The 19203-nt window shown below is 32.7% G+C and overlaps 1 protein-coding gene across 4 annotated transcripts in view; it reads left to right on the top strand.

The window, feature by feature from the left end:
- LOC131846219 (forkhead box protein P3) overlaps positions 1-19203 on the top strand; it is a 60694-nt gene that overhangs the window by 17577 nt on the left and 23914 nt on the right. Inside the window, exon 1 of one of the 4 annotated variants that reach the window (XM_059195471.1) lies at positions 13419-13496. The exons of the other annotated variants lie outside the window; for them this stretch is intronic. Coding sequence (XP_059051454.1) covers positions 13476-13496 — 21 coding nt within the window. The 5' untranslated portion in view covers positions 13419-13475. Of the gene's footprint in view, positions 1-13418; positions 13497-19203 lie in introns of those variants that run through there. 4 annotated transcript variants of the gene reach the window in all.

Raw genomic sequence — 19203 nt, 5'->3', positions numbered from 1 at the left:
ATTCAATGACGATAGTGGTTTGGACCTACCTGACTATATACTATACCCCTAAGGGTTACAGTGAACTAATCCAATGACGACCTAAAAGTGGTATGGACCTACCTGACTATGTACCATACCCCTAAGACGATAGTTTTGGACCTACCTGACCAATCTAATCCAAAAAGATGATCAAATAGTGGTATGGACCTACGGAAGACTTGTACCTAAGGACTAATAAAAACTGTTTTTGTCCTTGTAATAAATGCTCCAAGCTCATAAAATACCGTTTCATCTAACGACCTGGCTATTTTGTTAAAGTTACGAACTGGGGTACAATAAAAGTGCTTTTTATATGACACTTGCTATTTCTCGCGTCATTGTCTGCTTTTTAACAATAAAAGGTAGTCTATGTCCGTACACTTGATACAATCTGTGTTGATGATAAATTGGATCAAAGTAAAAAAAAGCACAATGAAATAAAAATATTCATATAGAAAAATGTTAGTGAAATCTATATTTTTTTATGGAATATAATGCAATGGTCACCCTACCGCTCTAACGGTTTACGCTGTCGGGGCACCAGTTTTTTTTTTATCTCAGGACAATTCACACAGCGCCATCTAGACCCAAGTTAAGCTGTTAAAGCTTGTGTTATGGGTACTAGATAATTGATACATATACATAGATATATTTTTTTTATATATACATACATATTATACATAGAACACACCCAGACCGATACAAACAATTATACTCATGAATACAAATTGTTTGTGCCGTGCGAGGAATCGAACTCGCGACCATCGGTCGTAAAGCGGTGTGCTAGACCACTAAACCACTGAGGTCGTGGTTGAGTGGAGGATGATAAGATGAACATGAGGTCAGGTCAATTAGCCAATCGTCGTAAATTTCACATGGATTTATCACGATGGTCACCACGGGTAACCGCGTGGAGGTCAACCTAACATGGCAATAGCAATGGAAGCGCATGGCTATCAATTTACCATATGATAGGTTAGGTTAAGTTAGTAAAAAAGGGAATAGTAACTCTTATTCATTATTAACAATCTTATTCCCCCAGTGAAATCTGTATTAAAATTATTGCGAGGTTTAGAAGTCAGGAGGAACAGACAGACAAATTTACTTTAAAGTATATATATACGGTTTGATAATCATTGATAAGTTTACTATCCATTAGCTGTGCTATTAGTAAGAACACATTTGTGGGTTTATTTTTATGGTTTTCCGTATCCAAATAGGCACGTAACATAATGCTGAATAGCGCCATCTAGTCTCGTAATGAGTAAACTAGTACTGATCAACTGTAGGTAATATGCACTAACGATTCATTTCAGGAATTATTAAAACGTATGATAATACATTCAGAAGTTTTCACATTATATATGCATAGCTGTACTCGCGACTTCGTCCGCGTGGAATTTAACTTTATGCTTCTAAAATAAAAGTTACTCCTTATTACATCAGGTACTTGCTAAAAAAAGTCCCGTCAAAATCGGTCCAGCCATTTCAGAGATTAGCCTGAACAAACAGACAGACAGACAAAAATTGTAAAAAATGTTATTTTGGTGTATGCACCGTATTTATATTCATATGCTTGTAGTAAAAAACTTGTTTCAATGTTACAAACAGACACTCCAATTTTATTTATATGTATAGATGTATAATACAGCCAGATCAATACAAACAACCATACTCATTAATATAAATGTTTGTAGTGTACAAGTAATTGAACCCGCTACCATGAGAAGTATATTGATTTGCTAAACCAGTACACAACCGAAACCAAATTTTATTAAGTGATTTAGAAGAAATATTTGGAGATACAGACAGACTTATACAGCGACTGTTTCGTGGAGTTGGAAATAACTTGGTCTGAAACGAAAAATGGGCACTAAGTATATATGTATAGGTATAAACAAACATATTTCCAACATTTTAATACACACTTAAGTGGTGTTTACGTATATCTATAAATCTGCCAATCGGTAACTAATGTCTTACTAAAATAACGTCTATTATTTGCTATCAAGGTTTATTTTCGTCCAACACTAATAGTTTTAGAGTTATTACATTACGTATCCAAGTCTGCCAAGGTTCAGTATATCCGGTATATCCGGAAATAGTTTAAAAAAAATGTTGATCGAAATGAGTAACTCAACTCAGAAATCTATATTCAGGAAAGTATGTATGACTGTCTGTTAGCATACATTATCTATGCAATAAAATAAAATTGAAGTGTCTGTAAGTTTAAATTAACACATATTCACTAAATGCATAGGAAAGTATATACGGTCTTTAATTAAAAAATTGATTTAATAAAATATCTGTCTGTCTGTTTGTTATTGCTAATCTCTGAAACAGCTCGCCCAATATTGACGGATCTTTCAGTCACAGATAACTAAACTTATAAGGAGTAACTTAGGCTATTTTTATTTTGGAAATTTTAGTTATTTTAATAATAAAAAAAAATACGCGTGATGTCGCGGGTAACAATTAGTTATGTAATAACAATATGTTACTGTAATATACATATATATGTTACAGAATATCTTTAAAAATGTCAACGTACGAGTAATGGCGACATTATCCGCTTTTCGTCAAGTGTGCCACAGCTTTTTTAGTTTATTATTCCAATTACATAAAATATAAATATTAAAAATAAAGAAGAATTTTTAAAAAAGAATTATTAATAAAAATTAAGAAACTGATTTATACGAGTATTGTCAATAAGTCTTAGGTGTGTGCCACGCCACATATAAAAAAAAAGTAAGAATAAAAAAACTTACCATATTTGAATTAAGAATAATACAACAGTTTATAACTAAATGGCAAGAGAATATTCATATACAGTTTAAACATATTGTGTGAGATGCAATGCAGTCGGTTGAGAGAGTAGTCTGAATACTTCGCACCTGCAGACGTTCCTAATTTATACAGAAAATCTTCAGTTTTATTGTTCACTTGCTCTCGCTCACTATAGATTCATTTTGCCTTCCTCCGCCATTATCTTGGCTAGTCCTGGAGATAGTATAATAAAATATTTGTATATAAATACATAATTAACATAGTCTATAATTAATCTGTAATATTTTTTTATTTATTTAATTAACGCAAGAGTTTCTCTATCTGACCGAGATATTGTTACAAAAAGCATTTGTAAAGATTTAAGATAAGATTGTTTGGAAGACGTACTTTTATGTAGTGTAAAATGTACAGATCTATAAAAAAAAATACTGAAAGCCTAAAGCTGACCGTTTGTAAGATTATGTTTAAAAAAGTAAACTAAAGAAAACTAACTGCTAGAATCATAAAATACGACTATTCGAAGTGGTATAGTGTATAAACCTACCTGCAAAGAAAAGTAAATATGATTAAAGAAAATATTTTTTATTGGAATAAATTAACAATGTATTTTCAATACAGATTATTTCTGTAAAGAACTATATTTTTAATACTGTCGTATTGCAAAATGTTGAGAAACTCTTTTGATATTAATATATTTTTTTTTATTGTATTCTTTAATCGAAAACTATGAAACAAAATAATATATGTCACTTCACTATCTCTACTATAATCATTAAAATATTTATCCCTTTATAAATAGTTTTACTATATATTCTTACGGTGCAATAGAATAGAATAAACAATCTTTATTATCTGTAGATTTATAAAAATTATGTACTTAAAGTAGAAAACTATATATAATTCTGTTTTAAACTTGACGCGGTCATTATTTATACGTATAATTAGTAAAAATCACGGGATCTTACCACGTTTTATATTTATTTGCTGAGTTCCCGATATTTCGAGTAAACAGTTTACCCGTGATCATGGTGGTTGAAACACTACCGAAATATCGGGAACTCAGCAAATAAATATAAAACGTGGTAAGATCCCGTGATTTTTACTAATTATACGTATATATATAATTCATTTATTTTCTATTCTATTCTGTATAATCTTATCTTATTAATATTATAAATGCGAAATTTTGTGAGTATAGATGGATGTTTGTTACTATTTTACGGAAAAACTACTGAACGGATTTTGATGAAACTTTATTTACATCAGAAAAACATATAGGCTATAAATTTCACGCGGGCAAAGCCGCGAGCACAGCTTGTTTTATATAATCATTACATAGTATAAAACAAAGTCGCGGTCGCTGTCTGTCCGTCCCTATATATGCTTAAATCTTTAAAACTACGCAACGGATTTTGAATTTGTTTTTTTAATAGATAGAGTGATTCTAGAGGAAGGTTTTTATGTATAATACATGTTCACCCGGGCGAAGCCGCGGCTAGTAGGTAGTTGTAAATATTCTGTTCCAATAAATTTTTTACAGTAGGCGGTCGCTATAAAGCGTCGCTGGGCGTCGCATTTGAGAGGGCGTGGTCGACGCCCTCCGACGCCGACTTGCAAACTTATTATTAAAACCATATAGTTCCGTCTCATTATTATTTTTTTTCACGCAAACACAACTATTTTTATAATCTGTGGAATTTATCAATCGATAGACTACGATTTTGCATTTTATTTTTCAGTCGAAACGTGTTCTTATGAAATTTATTTAATTTAAATTGTATTAAATCGAGATATATAATTAAAAAATTAAGTATTTATCTATTACCCGTATCTTTACATTTCTTAGATAAATTAAAGCTAGTTCTTTTCTTAGATAAATGTAAGTTTTCATTCTCGATGTATGTACAATCAAGACATTAATTTCATTAAGATCTGTTTAATCATTTAAAAACAATAAACAGACAGACATATTTATAATAATAGTATTTATGGATAATTTACTTAAATTAAGGGAAAATATATATTTTTTAATGAGTTTTAATTTTTTTACATATTTTCCAATAATTTTTAACTGATACACTATTGTTTTTTCTACTAAACTATTATACTATAATTCTAGATATAACGATGAATATTTCAGTATAAGTACAATAGCATAGTTAATATATATTGGAAGATATATTATTAGAAATCTATTTGTATCATTTTTCATATATAATTTATAAATTGTACTTAACAATACAACATTAATATTTTGTTTAGTATTTGTATAAATTAAATCGTTTAATAAGTGAAATAGAGACTTTATAGAAAGTTGTACCTTTGTCTCGAAGCTCATATGTCTTGGGCCCATAAACTGATTTCTTTGGGCTCCTTCGGTATGATTTTCATACCGAAGGACGCAGGAAGGACGAAGGACCGCAGGCGGATTCCATCCCATCATTGTCATCATAATCATCATCAGTAACTACTGATGATGGTTGATGATCGTAGACTTGTGTGTTATAGGTACCTATATACCCAAAGGTTATCATAAGGCAGGCCGTCAGCTTGTCTACAATTCCAGTTACATAAAAAATGAGTGTGAAGTTTAGGAGTATTTTTTTCAAGATGAATATAATCGATAGGTGCTAAATCATACTGCAATAAAAATGTCATTGGCCCAGTAACCAAGAGAACGCATTTACACCGAACACATTATTTATTCAAGATCGGTGGAAGTGTTCACACCAAATAAAACCTTTTCTACCTTAAAACAATTATTGCATAGCTATGCAAGTTCTTTTTCAGAACCATTACAGATTGTTACATAGATTCAATTTCGGTTCAGTTCTCACAAGTTCGCTGCGAACTCTTATAAAACGCAGGAGGTGTTTATTGATCTACGTTTTAATTTCTGTATATCAAACCCAATAAACATTAGCCAATATTAATATACTCTACTATATTGTGTTCACACAGCGTTAATTAGTAAATGATTTGATTTTTCTATCTTCTAGTAACGAGTATATTATAATATTTTACTAAATTGTGATGCTCGAGATTTGTACTATTTAACCACACTTTTGATACGAAATACGACGAGATGCTTAAATCTCGTAAATATATTAGAATATTGAACAGAGATAGGTGGTCCTGAAATTTACTGTTTTTTACTGACATTATGTTGGTGCATTTAGACTACATGTTGAATATTAATTATTTCATAGTACCTACTCTAAGAAATAAATAAATCTATTCGCTTCGGTGTAAATAATGAATTTACGCATGCGCTTACTATTCATATTGGATTATAATTGAAATAAATCCAGTTCTAACTCCCCACAGACTTACTGAAAACTGATTACCTCATCTTATTTCATATCTATTTTCTATGACGACAAATTTGTAATATTTTCTAAAAAAAAAGTAGAGCCATGTTTTAGCAGTTTGTAGACATTTCCATGGTCTCTATCTGAAATAAACTATTCCTATGCCTAGTTCTAAATTTAAAAAATAATTGTATGTAGTTCATTCCATAACGTTCCATTTTTAAATATTGGAACATTCTGCAACGGTGTTGCGCCAAAAAATAAACATTTTGCATCGTCAATAACATTCGGCATCGGCTACTTGTGCGCATGCGCGCGACGCTTCCGTACCGACGCGGTTCCTGTCAAATATATGCAAATTAATCTATAAAAAACTGATTTATCGACGCAACTACAACACCATGACTAGTTGGAAAGTAATATTTTTAGTAAAGATCGTTTTAATAGTGTCGATTAACCGATTGTATGACTTTGGGGCACATGCCGCGCTGTTCTTGCGTCCCTGTCTGTCGGTACGGCGCATGCTCGGCTTTAATGTTTATATTATTTGTATTTGAGCTGTGTATCACGTAAACTATAACTACCACAGGCGTAGCGCCAATACTGAGGGCCAGTGCCCGCCCCACCCCGCTCCGGTAGTTAAATATTTCTTGCTTATTTCGCCGAAGCATTGTTGTTGCCGCGGCGCCGAAGGCTGTTGTGTTTTGTTTAGACGCGCGTTTTCTAAGCAAATATTTTTTTAAATATAAATAAAATAAACAATTTCCATTATTACATAGTATTATGTGTTGGATGGTAGTTTAGTAGGTTTTTGCGGTAGGATGCAACGGATTGCAGTTCTGTAAATAATTTGCATTCCGAACTGCAGTCGCGGAGGAACTTATCAGTGGTAGTTTTCGTCGCTGTACAGTGTTGATGTTTTTGATGATTTTATTGTTTTTGTTGTTGTTGTTCTGTTGTTTATAATTGTTGTAGTGTGCCGCAGTGAGTGAAATAAGCTGTGTTCGCGCGATTTCGGTGTCTTTCGCTCGAGTTTCTAACGTAACGTCTTTTCTTATGAACTGTTTCCGATTCACTTTTCAATTTATATATCGTTATAATATTAATTTATTTACGTTTTAAAGCATGTCTACAATAAATTGTAAGTAAAAATTCTATTACTCTACTCTATTTATTCTAATTTCAAACAATAATACAAATTAATTAAAATTTAAATTAAGAATATTTTTGAATTTAGAAATCATATCCATTCATTTATTGATTTCTATAATTAATACAACAATAAAATGATGCAGATTAAAATTGGTCATTTGCATTAATAAATAAAAATTAAAAGTCTAAATTTGAATAAAGAACGTTTCCGAGTCGCGAGAACTCGCGTGAAAAGTTTGAATTTCCACGACGGAACTTATAAGCACGTGGTCCGTCGCTTATGTGCTCCGAGAGGGGACCAATCAGAGCGTCGCTTATCAGCGGCTGGCCAATGGCGTGCGACCGCTTTATAGCGCCAATTTTGACAGCTGATCAGAGATTGCATTCTCCAATGAATATTTTCTTAACTTCGGGATTACGAAAAGTTTACACCGTTCTTTATTACTGTTAGAAAATTTTAAGAATAAATTGTTATGTAAAATTTAAATAAGATTTTTTTTAAATTGAGTAAGTTGAAAAACAGATTCAATATATCCACATTTATGATATCCACAAAAAAAGGATATAAATGTTAAATATAAAAGATTTCTCGCAAAAATAAAAAATAAAAACTAAATATCTTGGTATTTATCGTAATTTACTACCTCGCCTAAAATAGATAGCAAACTACAAACTGGCTGAAGGCTTTATCTGTTAATTTAAGATTTAGACTAGCACTCCTCTGATATTAACACTGTCATGTAAAATTAACCCTAACCTTTGTCTTTGCTCTCCAAGCTTGAGTATAGATTACATCGATTGTCTTTGTTTTCTGTCGTTAAAACAATAAAAATAAATTTAATTTTAAGCACTTTTCATTAATTGACACAATAATCATAGCTAGAAGTTAGAAGTATTAATATATTTAAAAAAACGTTTGAATATCGAATACAATGCAATTGGTGTTCTTATTTTGAAATACAAAGCAATTATGCGGCCAAATTATTTTAATGCATTTTTACGTTTTACGTACGTTATGAACAAAATATTTTTTCTATGAAACTGTGATACCAATATTTTTAGAATTGCATCATTGTAATTGTATTGATAGGTACATTCATTGTGATGACATTCCCTTATCTAGCAAGCCCATCTCACTCAAAACGTAATATTTTTGTATTACAATGTGAAAATGTTTCTTTTTCAGAACTATTACAGCATGTTACATAGATTCAATTTCGGTTCAGTTCTTACAAGTCCGCTGCCAACTCTTATAAAACGCAGGTAGTGTTTATTGATCTACGTTTTGATTTCTGTATATCAAAGCCAATAATCATTACGTTTTGCAAGGCACCACTCGTATACGGTCTCAACTTTCAAAAAGATTCTCTGGAACCAATTATTTGCGAAAAGATTGTAATAAAATTGTGGTTACACAGTTTCATACGAAAAATATATTGTTCTGAGTAACGCGGGCCGGAGTATACTATGACTTTTTTCTGTTTATTCAATAGTAAAGGCAAAGGGTCTGTACCTACACAGCCATTCAAACTAGGTTTTTGAATAGGAAAGTCAATGACCTCGACCTATCAACTGTTACTTGAAGAGTTAGTACCAATTTATAAATTTACTTTGAATAGAAATGTATTTTTATTACATCCCAAAGCAGACTTTGTATGAAGTCGTCAGGTACATTTGTGTCGCCTAATTGAGCCACCAAGTAGTTTATTTTGTATGTTATGTTTCGGTTGAACACTAAGATAAGGTAGTAATCACAGAATGGCACAAGAGGTATGACATCTTAGTTCTCCGGAATGGAAACCCACTAGTGATATCACAGGCTTCACGTGATGACGTGGTGTTGTTCATGTATATAGTCGACGGCTGCCATTTACCATCAGTTTTTTTATATTCTCTTATTTGTCTATAGTTTGTTAAGTAGTTGGGTACAAGGACCATAAACAACAAAATGTCAATTTAACTCTTCTTCTAAACATTTTTAGTTTTTATATCAGTTCACAACGATCAGTTAATAATTCAAATATTATCTATGTACGGACCTAGTATTAGGATTTCGAAAACAAATTCAGCTGAACTGCTTGCCAGTTCTATTATATTGAAAAATAATATTAATACAAAATACTCGACTTGCCTAAGTGACTATAATCTTCTACATTAATTAGAATTTATTATCCTCACAATTTGTACTAATAACCACTTGAAATATATTAAAATCCTACTAGTTTTATAGACGAGACTGTATGTGAGGACATATGTTTATCTGACGTTCGTTTAAACGGATGGTAGTTTCGAGCACCAAATATTGAGACTAGACTTAATAGAACGAAACATACTTGGTACATTGGTGTAATGATTTTTACCCGAATTTGCCTGGGGAGAACCGCTATAAAATCAAAGTAGTTCATATTAATATAGGACATTTTTTACCAATTATTTTTGACACAAACTTACGTTTCAAATTAAGTAAAACAAAATATGATTTATTAATATTTTGATGACGTAACAAACTCCTAAAGTTGGCAACATTTCAAGGATCTCGTTGTATCATGTTTACTGATCATTTTAAAACTGCTTGCAAGTACACAAATCTATTTAAATAACGATTATTTTGAATATGGATTTTACGTGTATTATTTATATTTACGTATGTTTATGTATTTTTTATTCGACATTGAAATCTTTGCAAACACAGAAAACATTGTCGCGACCTTTGTCTTACTAGTTAAAAAAAAAACCTTAGACGTAAGCCTGCTACAAAATACGTGAATTCTTTTCTAATAATAGCTCACAGTGCATTTAAGGGTTCTAATAGACTGTAAAATGTCGTCTGCATGAGATTTTTTCGGACTACTCTAATATTGTTGGCCGCAGCTGGCCTTTACAGCTTCAGCGGACGATAGGGGGCGAGTGCAGATGGCACTCCAAACCCGCGGAAGGACTTATGAAGCGACTGAAGGCCAACTCTCTCCTGATGGATACGACTTTAGTCTGATGGCACCACTAGGGGTTCGAACCTCGGCTTAGGCCATCGTAATTCCGATCCCCGTTTGAATTGGGCGTGGGATCGATCAGAGAGGTACAGCTCTATTTACGTACTTTAATCCAAAGCAGTTTGCTTGCCGGGCGTCACATGATAACGTGATGACGTGATGCTTCCACTTACTAACAGGCATGGCATCTTATAACACAGCAATGGTATCACATGAGAGATATCACGAGCCTCTCCGTGGATATAAAGGGTGATGCCATTTTCAAAATTAAACATTTCTTTGAAATATAATAACAGCTGAATGTAACCTATTAATATAGTAAAAATATTATTGAAAAGTGCTTATCTTAAGTTTACTCTATTCTAACTCTATCTATCATCAAGGAGTAGTCGGAAAGAAATGAATGTGGCCTTCTGTCCTTACGCAATTTATGCGTTATTCAAATTTATAACTCCCCTCACGTATGAACACCAGTTCCATAAGATCCTGACTCACCGATCGTTGCATTCAAGTCATCATGACATGATCAATCTGATCAAGATAGGTCAGCCTCCCCCGGTATCTGAATCTATCCACTAACGCATTTTTTTAAAATTCATAACAATGGTATGGCTCACCCGCCTGCGCTAACGGTTTACGCCAGCGGGGCACCAGTGGAGGATGAATGAGCATGAGGTCAGATCAGTGAGCCCATCGTGGTAAATTGACCAGGAATTTATCACGATGTTTTCCAGGTGGAATCGCGAGGATGTCAACCTGACTTGGTACATTGCTAGCAATGGGGTCATCAGTCCACATTCCTAACAATTCCCTACCTCCACTAACGCACTGTATATCTGTTTCAAAAGTATGTTTCATACTTTTTGTATGAGGCCTTTCGTACAATGTCCTTCAGTGATATTAAGTAGGTCCAAAATACAACTGAAATTTACGCTCGCAAACGTTAATATATATACTCATAGTTATGAATGAGAATGGAGAATTTCATCGTTTCGTGGTAGTACATGAAACCTCTTTTTTATAATATGTAATCCGTAAAAAAATTTTGTAATGGAAAAGAAATATATTAAATTCTTTGCTATAGTCAACATGGTCTACTATTTATTATTAATATTAATTTTAATTTCTCCAAACAATGTATCCGGGTTTCAACACGATTTCGTTTCTGTTTCGGTAGAATTCGTGCCTTCTTGTCTCTGATTAGCGCGACTGTTGACTGGTACAGAATGTCATCAGACAATATTCAGTATTTCAAACTAGTTATACCCTCCAACGTAGTTCACGCTATCTAGTGATGATAATTAAAAAACTCCAATAAACCATGCAGCGATTGTTATAGAAATTATATAATAAAACATTACAGTGGTTAACGTATCGAAAATATTAAAAAAAATATCACATTATCGCATTCTTTAGCTTATGTTCTCATTAATAATTTAACAACACATTATGAAAAAAATTAATCTTAATTTTACGTGATTCGAGTCGATTTTACGCAAATTCTTAACACACGAACAAATAATCAGACAAACACGAAGTTTTTGCTTCATCGTTATTTTTAATTATATGTATATGAAAGTAATAAATAAAATAATATCCATTATGTTATAAAAAATATATATACTAGACAAATAATATCGTTGGTTTGAAACAGTTTTCCGACTTTATTATTGTTGTATATCCAGGTTTTCAAAGATTTGGCAAATTTTGTTAGATTTCATTTTATTTATAAATAAATATTATTATATGTATGAATGTAAAACAGTGTATATCTGTCTATATATTCGTTTGTGTATTATCTTCTCACGGCAGAACAGATCTTATTGAATTTTGAAATTAAAATAGATTCTTTCGCAATGTTGAACATGAGAATATTTTGTCTCGAAAAAAGTAGGCGAAGTCGCCTGTAAGAATTAGTATTCAATAACTAAATTGTATAAATAGCTGTTAGATTCCATTCCAATTATTTATCATGGACCGTTTTAATCGTATTCATTTGCATACCGCTCAATAAATAAACCAACGCCCGTTCTCCTCTTCAATATACCCTGAAAAGCGCCGGGACTGCCCCCTTTTCAGCGGCGGTGAGATCAAAGCGACCGCCGACCAATCGGAAAACTTCGCTGAAAAGAGCCACGCCTACCCGCTATAAAGGGACGCCTAGTTACTGCAGTATTATATGTAGGTTTTTATTAGTCTTCATTAGTTTGCACAAAAGTTCGTGTACAGCGTAATATAATGGCGTTATGGGATATTAAACGAAAATACTTTTACTCGTAGAAATATGAACTAACGAGTCGACACGACTTGCCTCAATAGTATTGGCTGTATGCCGTAACTTCGTAATTTTTTTTTAGATAAACGATAGCATATGTACTTTCTCATTATACAATCAATTTTCACGTTAAATTTTATTGAAATCTGTTCAGTATTGTAGTCGTGAAATGGTACCATCTAGACAGATAGATAATTTTCAATTTTGAAAATATTGACATGAATATTTCACTCACTGCTCTATTACATATATGTATGGTTGTCGTTTTAAAGATGTTTCTTATTATATTTTAGCTTCGTAACTGGATCAATTTATGATATTAATCTTATACTTTCAGTATGAGTAAGAATTTATAATAAAATTTTATTTATTTACAAGACTGTAGTGACTTAATAAAGTTTAAACACAGTTTTATGATTCATGTTACAAATATACTAAGAGACTCAACATTTTTACAAAAAAACTAAGATCTTATTACACAATGTAGTAGTATTCTTTTATTCTTAGTATTCTTTTATTCACATGAATAATATATATTGTAATTAATAATTTTATAAAACAACATATTGATGTACAATATACTTTGGTATTCCACATATAGTATACGTTTTATAAAGATTAAACTTCCAAAAATAAAGCAACCTAATTTTGACGGCAAGAACATAAAATGGACATCATTGATATCTTCAATTCAACACTGTTCAGCAATTTAAGACAATTCATTATTTATTTTTAATTATTATGGCAGGAAAGTAACAATAATGCAAGAACATAATTTATAACATGAGATCAAAATTGACATTTAGTGAATTGAATATAATAATAGTGTTTATGAATATGACTGATAGTTAATAAAGGGGGACAATCGCATCGATAGATAGTGATCACAGTGATAGAAGAAAATTTTAACAAGTTTGACTGAAGAGAGAAGAATCTGCGATGTTGTACGCTGTTAGACAGGTGAGATTGTTTTTTATATATATTTTATTGCACCTTTAAATACAAGATTTCAAATACATGTTAGAAATATTGTGAGCAAAGGAGGACTTATCTCTAAAAGAGATCTTTGCCAGACAACACAAAACAGCGTGTGTAGTCACAGAAGTGAAAATAATAAAAGTAAGAAAAGACAAAAATAAAATAAATAATTAAAACGAAAAAACAAACCTATATACGTAACGTACCTGGAAATGGATACAATATACAAATACATATATGTGTATGTAAGTGTATTTTTTAATAGTTTTAAAATTAATTATGCTCCGTGCACTATAGTACAGTGTGGAGCGCTACTGTCATTCATCACTATTACTGCAAAAATGGTTTTCAATAAAGTATTTATGAATTCTGTACCTATTATATAATATTTAAAAACTAGATTGGATCAGTGGAAGAATAATATTGTGGGTCAACCTTAACAATAACTTAAAGTTTGTGTATTAAGCGTTGCCATAATTGGCAGGACTCTTTGATCCCATAGTGATAACATTTTGCCAACTTATTGCTTTCACCAGATCGTTATGGGTGTAGTACACTTCACTTACAGTAAATGGTGCCCGTGTCGGAAGGTGAAATGTAGTTGAAAGAACCCTTATATATTTCAGCGCAGTTTTGCTACTCGGAGCATCTTGTATTTGATAATTTCTTCTAATCGTATAATTAGTAAAAGTCATGGGATCTTACTACGATTTATTTCTAGTTTTCGATATTTTGGCAGTGTTTCCACCGCCATGATACCCGTATACCCGTCTTCTAATCGATTGATATTTAAGTTTTAACTTTCACCATGAAAAAAATCTTTAATTCTTGATCTATTAGTGTCAATCCCCATTGGAATGTTACAGGGTATCGATCGGAGGGGAGGACCTCTTCGTGGGTTGGCTGTCTCATTTGATTCAACTCCTATCAATTTAGACTGTAACAATTAAGCGACGCTAGTAAAAACCTGTCCCTCCAATCATTCCCCGTCCAATTCATACGAGGATTGAAACTCTGAAAGCCTGAGCCAAGGTTAGAATCCCTAGTGGTGCCCTCAGACAGGAGATGAGCTTCAGGCACATCGTAATAGAAATATAAATAATCTTTATTCAAATAAACTCAATACAAGCACTTTTGAATAGTCATATTTTTTTATTCTACCACTCATTCGGAACGCAGACTCATCACAAGAAGAATGAGCAAAATAAATAATTACTCAATCTTAGTGCAATCAGATAATATTTTTAGCGCTGTAAATTTTAATATTTTTCTACTTAAACAATATCCCTTGGAAGAACTTATCCACGTATTTAGAATGTTATCTGCAGTCGCTCCCTATCTTTTGATGAAGCTGCAAAGGCCAGCTGCATCCAACAGCATTAGACTAATTGAAAAAAAAAAGTATAAATTACAAACAATTCGAGTCAGCAAATCAATGTTTAATTATCGGGTTACGTTGTTATGTTTTTTTTTATGAGAAGCAGGCACGGCTGCTTGGACTGGACCAAACAATAACATAACTTGTTATTACTCAAACGTATGCGTTGTAATGCTAACTTTATACAAATGACCCTTATAACGATCTAAAATTATAGCGAATTCAATTTAGAATATTACGTTATGAGCAAATGTAAACTTTGCTGAAACTGAAACCTAATCCTTAACCAATATAAACGCGGAAGTACTTTTGTTTGTTAAGCTTTCATACATGTGTCATGAAATTTGGGGTGGAGAGTAGAATCAGCAAGAACAAACAGACCAACAAAGATTTTTTTACATTAATTATAAATGTAACAATAATAATAACAATATCTCTAGACAATTCACACAGCGCCATCTAGTCCCAAGGTAAGCAGACCTTGTATTGTGGGTACTAGATAACTGATATTAAATACTTATATTTTTTTTTGTAAATACATACGTAATATACATAGAGAACACCCCAAACGATACAAACTATCATAATCATGAATACAATTGTTTGTGCGAGGAATCGAACCCCGACCATCGGAAGTAAAGCGGTGTGTTCAACCGCTAGACTATCGAGGTCGTCAAATATAAGCGTATGTACTTTCTAATGCATATTTATTGAACAGCTGTTAATTTGCAATTACAAACAGACACTTAAATTCAATTATTTGTAATAGTTACACGATCTTAAGTAATTTTAACTATTGTAATAAGATGTATCATAATTTATGAATGGTCTCTAACCATGAGGTAATAAAAATGTGATGTAAATATTAGTAATATAATGTAACTAACAGTGTTCTGAGCAACAGCAATCTTCTGTGATGTAATAATTTAGGGAACTCCCCGTTTATTGGATTTCCCTTTAATATGGTTGGAAGTTACATTCCAAACTGCTCGCGATTTCGTACCAAAACAACTTATTTGTTTGTAAACCGATTGGTATGAAACAAATAATAAATTTTAAGTTAAGCCTAACACAATATAGTGAAAAACGCTTTTTTCGGACTACTCTAATGCTGTTGGCCGCAGCTGGTCTTTACAGCGTCACTGGACGATAGGGGACAAGTGTAGATGGCACTGAAAATTCGAGCAAGGACTTATAGAGGATCCCGCCTGACGGATACGACTTTAGCCTGAGGCCACCGCTAGGAGTTCGAACCTCGGCTCAGGCCGTCGTAATTTCGATCCCCGTTTGATTTGGACGGGGATCGATCGAAGGACAGTAAAAAATGCATCGTAATCGGTTGAGCCGTTTCTGAGATTACTCCGTACAGACCAATAGATAAACAGACAAATATTAATACAATCATTGTTTTCAGTTCTATTACGTTGATAAGGCCAATTATAGTTTTTTAATCAAATACATTTGTATTTTTGGGTTTTAGCTTCAGTGCTTTAGGAATAGAATAGAATAGAATAGAAAATCATTTATTCAAATAAACTTAAATTGAAGCACATTTGAATAGTCATTAAGTTTTTTAATCTACCGCTCGTACGGAAAGCTGTCTCATCACAAGAAGAACGAGCAAGAAACTTGCGTGTTGCTCTTTTAATAATTTTATTAGGATGCGCATTGATAAGCCTCTTTTTATGTACCGTTATTTACATAAACAGTATTTTTATTATAATTATCAAGCTTGTGTAATAATTGTTTTTGGCAAATCATACTCGGAAATGCATATGGACGTCTAAAGTTTAATTTCGTTTGATAACCTAAGCCTTGTCAGTTCATGATTCAGTAAATAAAACCCCAAATAACTGATAATATGTATATTTTAATAATATTATTTTGTATGTTTATTTGTAAATGGAATGGCACTATCACATGGTAAGTGACAATCTTTATTGTAAATGAACAAACTGTTCTGTAAATGTTATGTCGCCATGTAACCGTCGTGGTTTTATATTTTTTTATACTATGAATGTGGCCCATCGGATGATAATTAGTTACCGTAGCCTGCCGACCCTTTATCTTACCTCTCTAGCGTTACCATTCCTGAGTACGTTACCATATCTCAGGACTAAGGTATCATACCTGCATCCTTTATAATTTCACTGCCTTTTAGCCCCAAAATAGAGTATACTGCTTGTCGGCAGTAATATTTCAAACAGAAGATAAAATTTTGATGATCCGCCCACATGAATCTCCATTTGTCCAATGATTGATTGGGAGAACATCCCTAGAAGTGTTAATTCTGCCATGTACACTTTTATTTTCGTATCTGTGCATTGATATTTTAATAAATAAAGGAAATTTCTTTAAGAAAGAAAACATAGGATGGTCAAGTTAATCAACTAGCACAATACTCGAATATTTTTTATAGAGTAGAGAGAAACGAACTTTCGTCTCACCTTTCGCAAAACCAGGGGAATAAATAGCAAGTGCGTTGCTGGAGTTAACAAGAAATAAGCTCTTTTCTTGATGGTTTCAATATCGCATTATAGAGGAATGGGATTGTTATAGTTAGTAATGTGGATTAATAACCCCATTGCCAGAAATTTATTTTTTATGTCAGATTGACCTCCACACGATCCCCTCTCTACCCTGGCAAATTACAAGGAACTTATTACCCATGGCAGAAAGTTTCTTGTAATTTGCCAGGATGAGCTAACTGACCTGACCTCATGCTCATCATATCATCCTCTACTGGTGCCCCGCCAGCGTATACCATTAGCGCAGCCGGTGCACCTTTCCATTATCATATATTAAAAAAAATATATCGTATTTTTATTCGAATGTTACCGTTGTTGTTTACAAGAAGCTTATGATGCTTCATTGACTAAAATATCAGCGAATCAGTATTATCAGTAAGTTGAACTAGCAACTATACGACCACACAACTCGGAGTGCTGATAACCAATGGGTTATCTTCTTAATTGGTGACCTTGTACAAATAAGCACAATCAAGGGCGATCCTCAAGGGTGGATTCTCTATAGCGATATACAGAGCATATAAATCAACATCGCCCTTCAAAGTTGTTACGGTTATACGGAAGTAACGAAATACAGTTATCCATGTCTATTCTGATTGTGTATAGATAGATAGATAAAACTTTTATATGCGTTATAGAGCAAATACACAAGGCACAGTACTATAAAGAAAAAAATACACAATTACATTGGTCAGTTAACAAAATAATAATAACTTCCCTGAACAATTCTCACAGCGCCATCTAGTCTTAGGCTAAACAGAGCTTGTGTTATGTGTAGTTGACAATTGACATAAATACATAGATTTTGTAAATATATACATAGAAAATCCAGGCCCATACAATCATACTCGTGAATACAAAGGTTTATATCGTGTGGGGAAACCCGCACCATTGGAAGTAAAGCGGTGTACTAAAACGCTAGATCACCGAGGCCGTAAAATGTACTAAAGTAAATTAAAAAAATTGGAAAATCTTTAAAGCTTCATATATTTAGGGTTGTACTGCCAATCAGCTTTGCTAATCCTTTCAGGACTAGACTTGGAAAAGAATAGACTAAAGTGTATTTAAAAAAAATAGAAAAATCTTTAAAGTATGATATAATGTATGATATATTTGCTTCATTTATTAAGGGTTGTTCCACTAATCAGCTTGGTCAATCCTTTCACGTCCAGACTAGGCAAAACAGTTACACGTGCCATACTTTTTTTAATAACGTTGGGGAGCGATATAACGCTTGATACAACGCCGTCGGTGGTTTAGGGTTTTACACACCGCTTTACATCTGAAGGTCGCGGTTCAATTCCTCGCACGCCAACATTTGTATTCACGAGTATGATTGTTTGTATTGGTCTGACTGTTTTATATGTATAGTTATATATAAAAAATGGATTTCAGTATTTATACCTACCTAATTGTTTCGTAAACAATACAAGCTCTATACTAGATAGTGCTCTTTGAATTTTCCTGCGTTATTATTATTACTATTAGGGATAATGTGGATATAGGTATGTTTTTTATTCTTCATAATCAAGTTTATAGCACACATAATTTTTTTTTCCGATTTCATCGTGGTATGGACAAATGCCACAGACAGAAGCCAGTTTAAATTATTAGTAAGTATAAAATGCACGTTCCCTTCCGCTTACGATGCATAATGAAGTATCAGATTTCATTATATAATATTGTTTAGTGATATACAGTTTGTTTGTTTGGCACAATATCACGTAGACCCCGACGATGTGCGGCCGATACGTGATACAATACATAAACATGATTAAGCGTT

Source organism: Achroia grisella, unplaced genomic scaffold (genome assembly GCF_030625045.1).
Source record: "Achroia grisella isolate CSIRO2021 unplaced genomic scaffold, CSIRO_AGI_Agris_v1 utg506, whole genome shotgun sequence".
NCBI lineage: Eukaryota > Metazoa > Arthropoda > Insecta > Lepidoptera > Pyralidae > Achroia > Achroia grisella.
The sequence above is the reverse complement of the archived record's forward strand: the minus strand, read 5'-3'. Positions and strand labels throughout refer to the sequence as shown.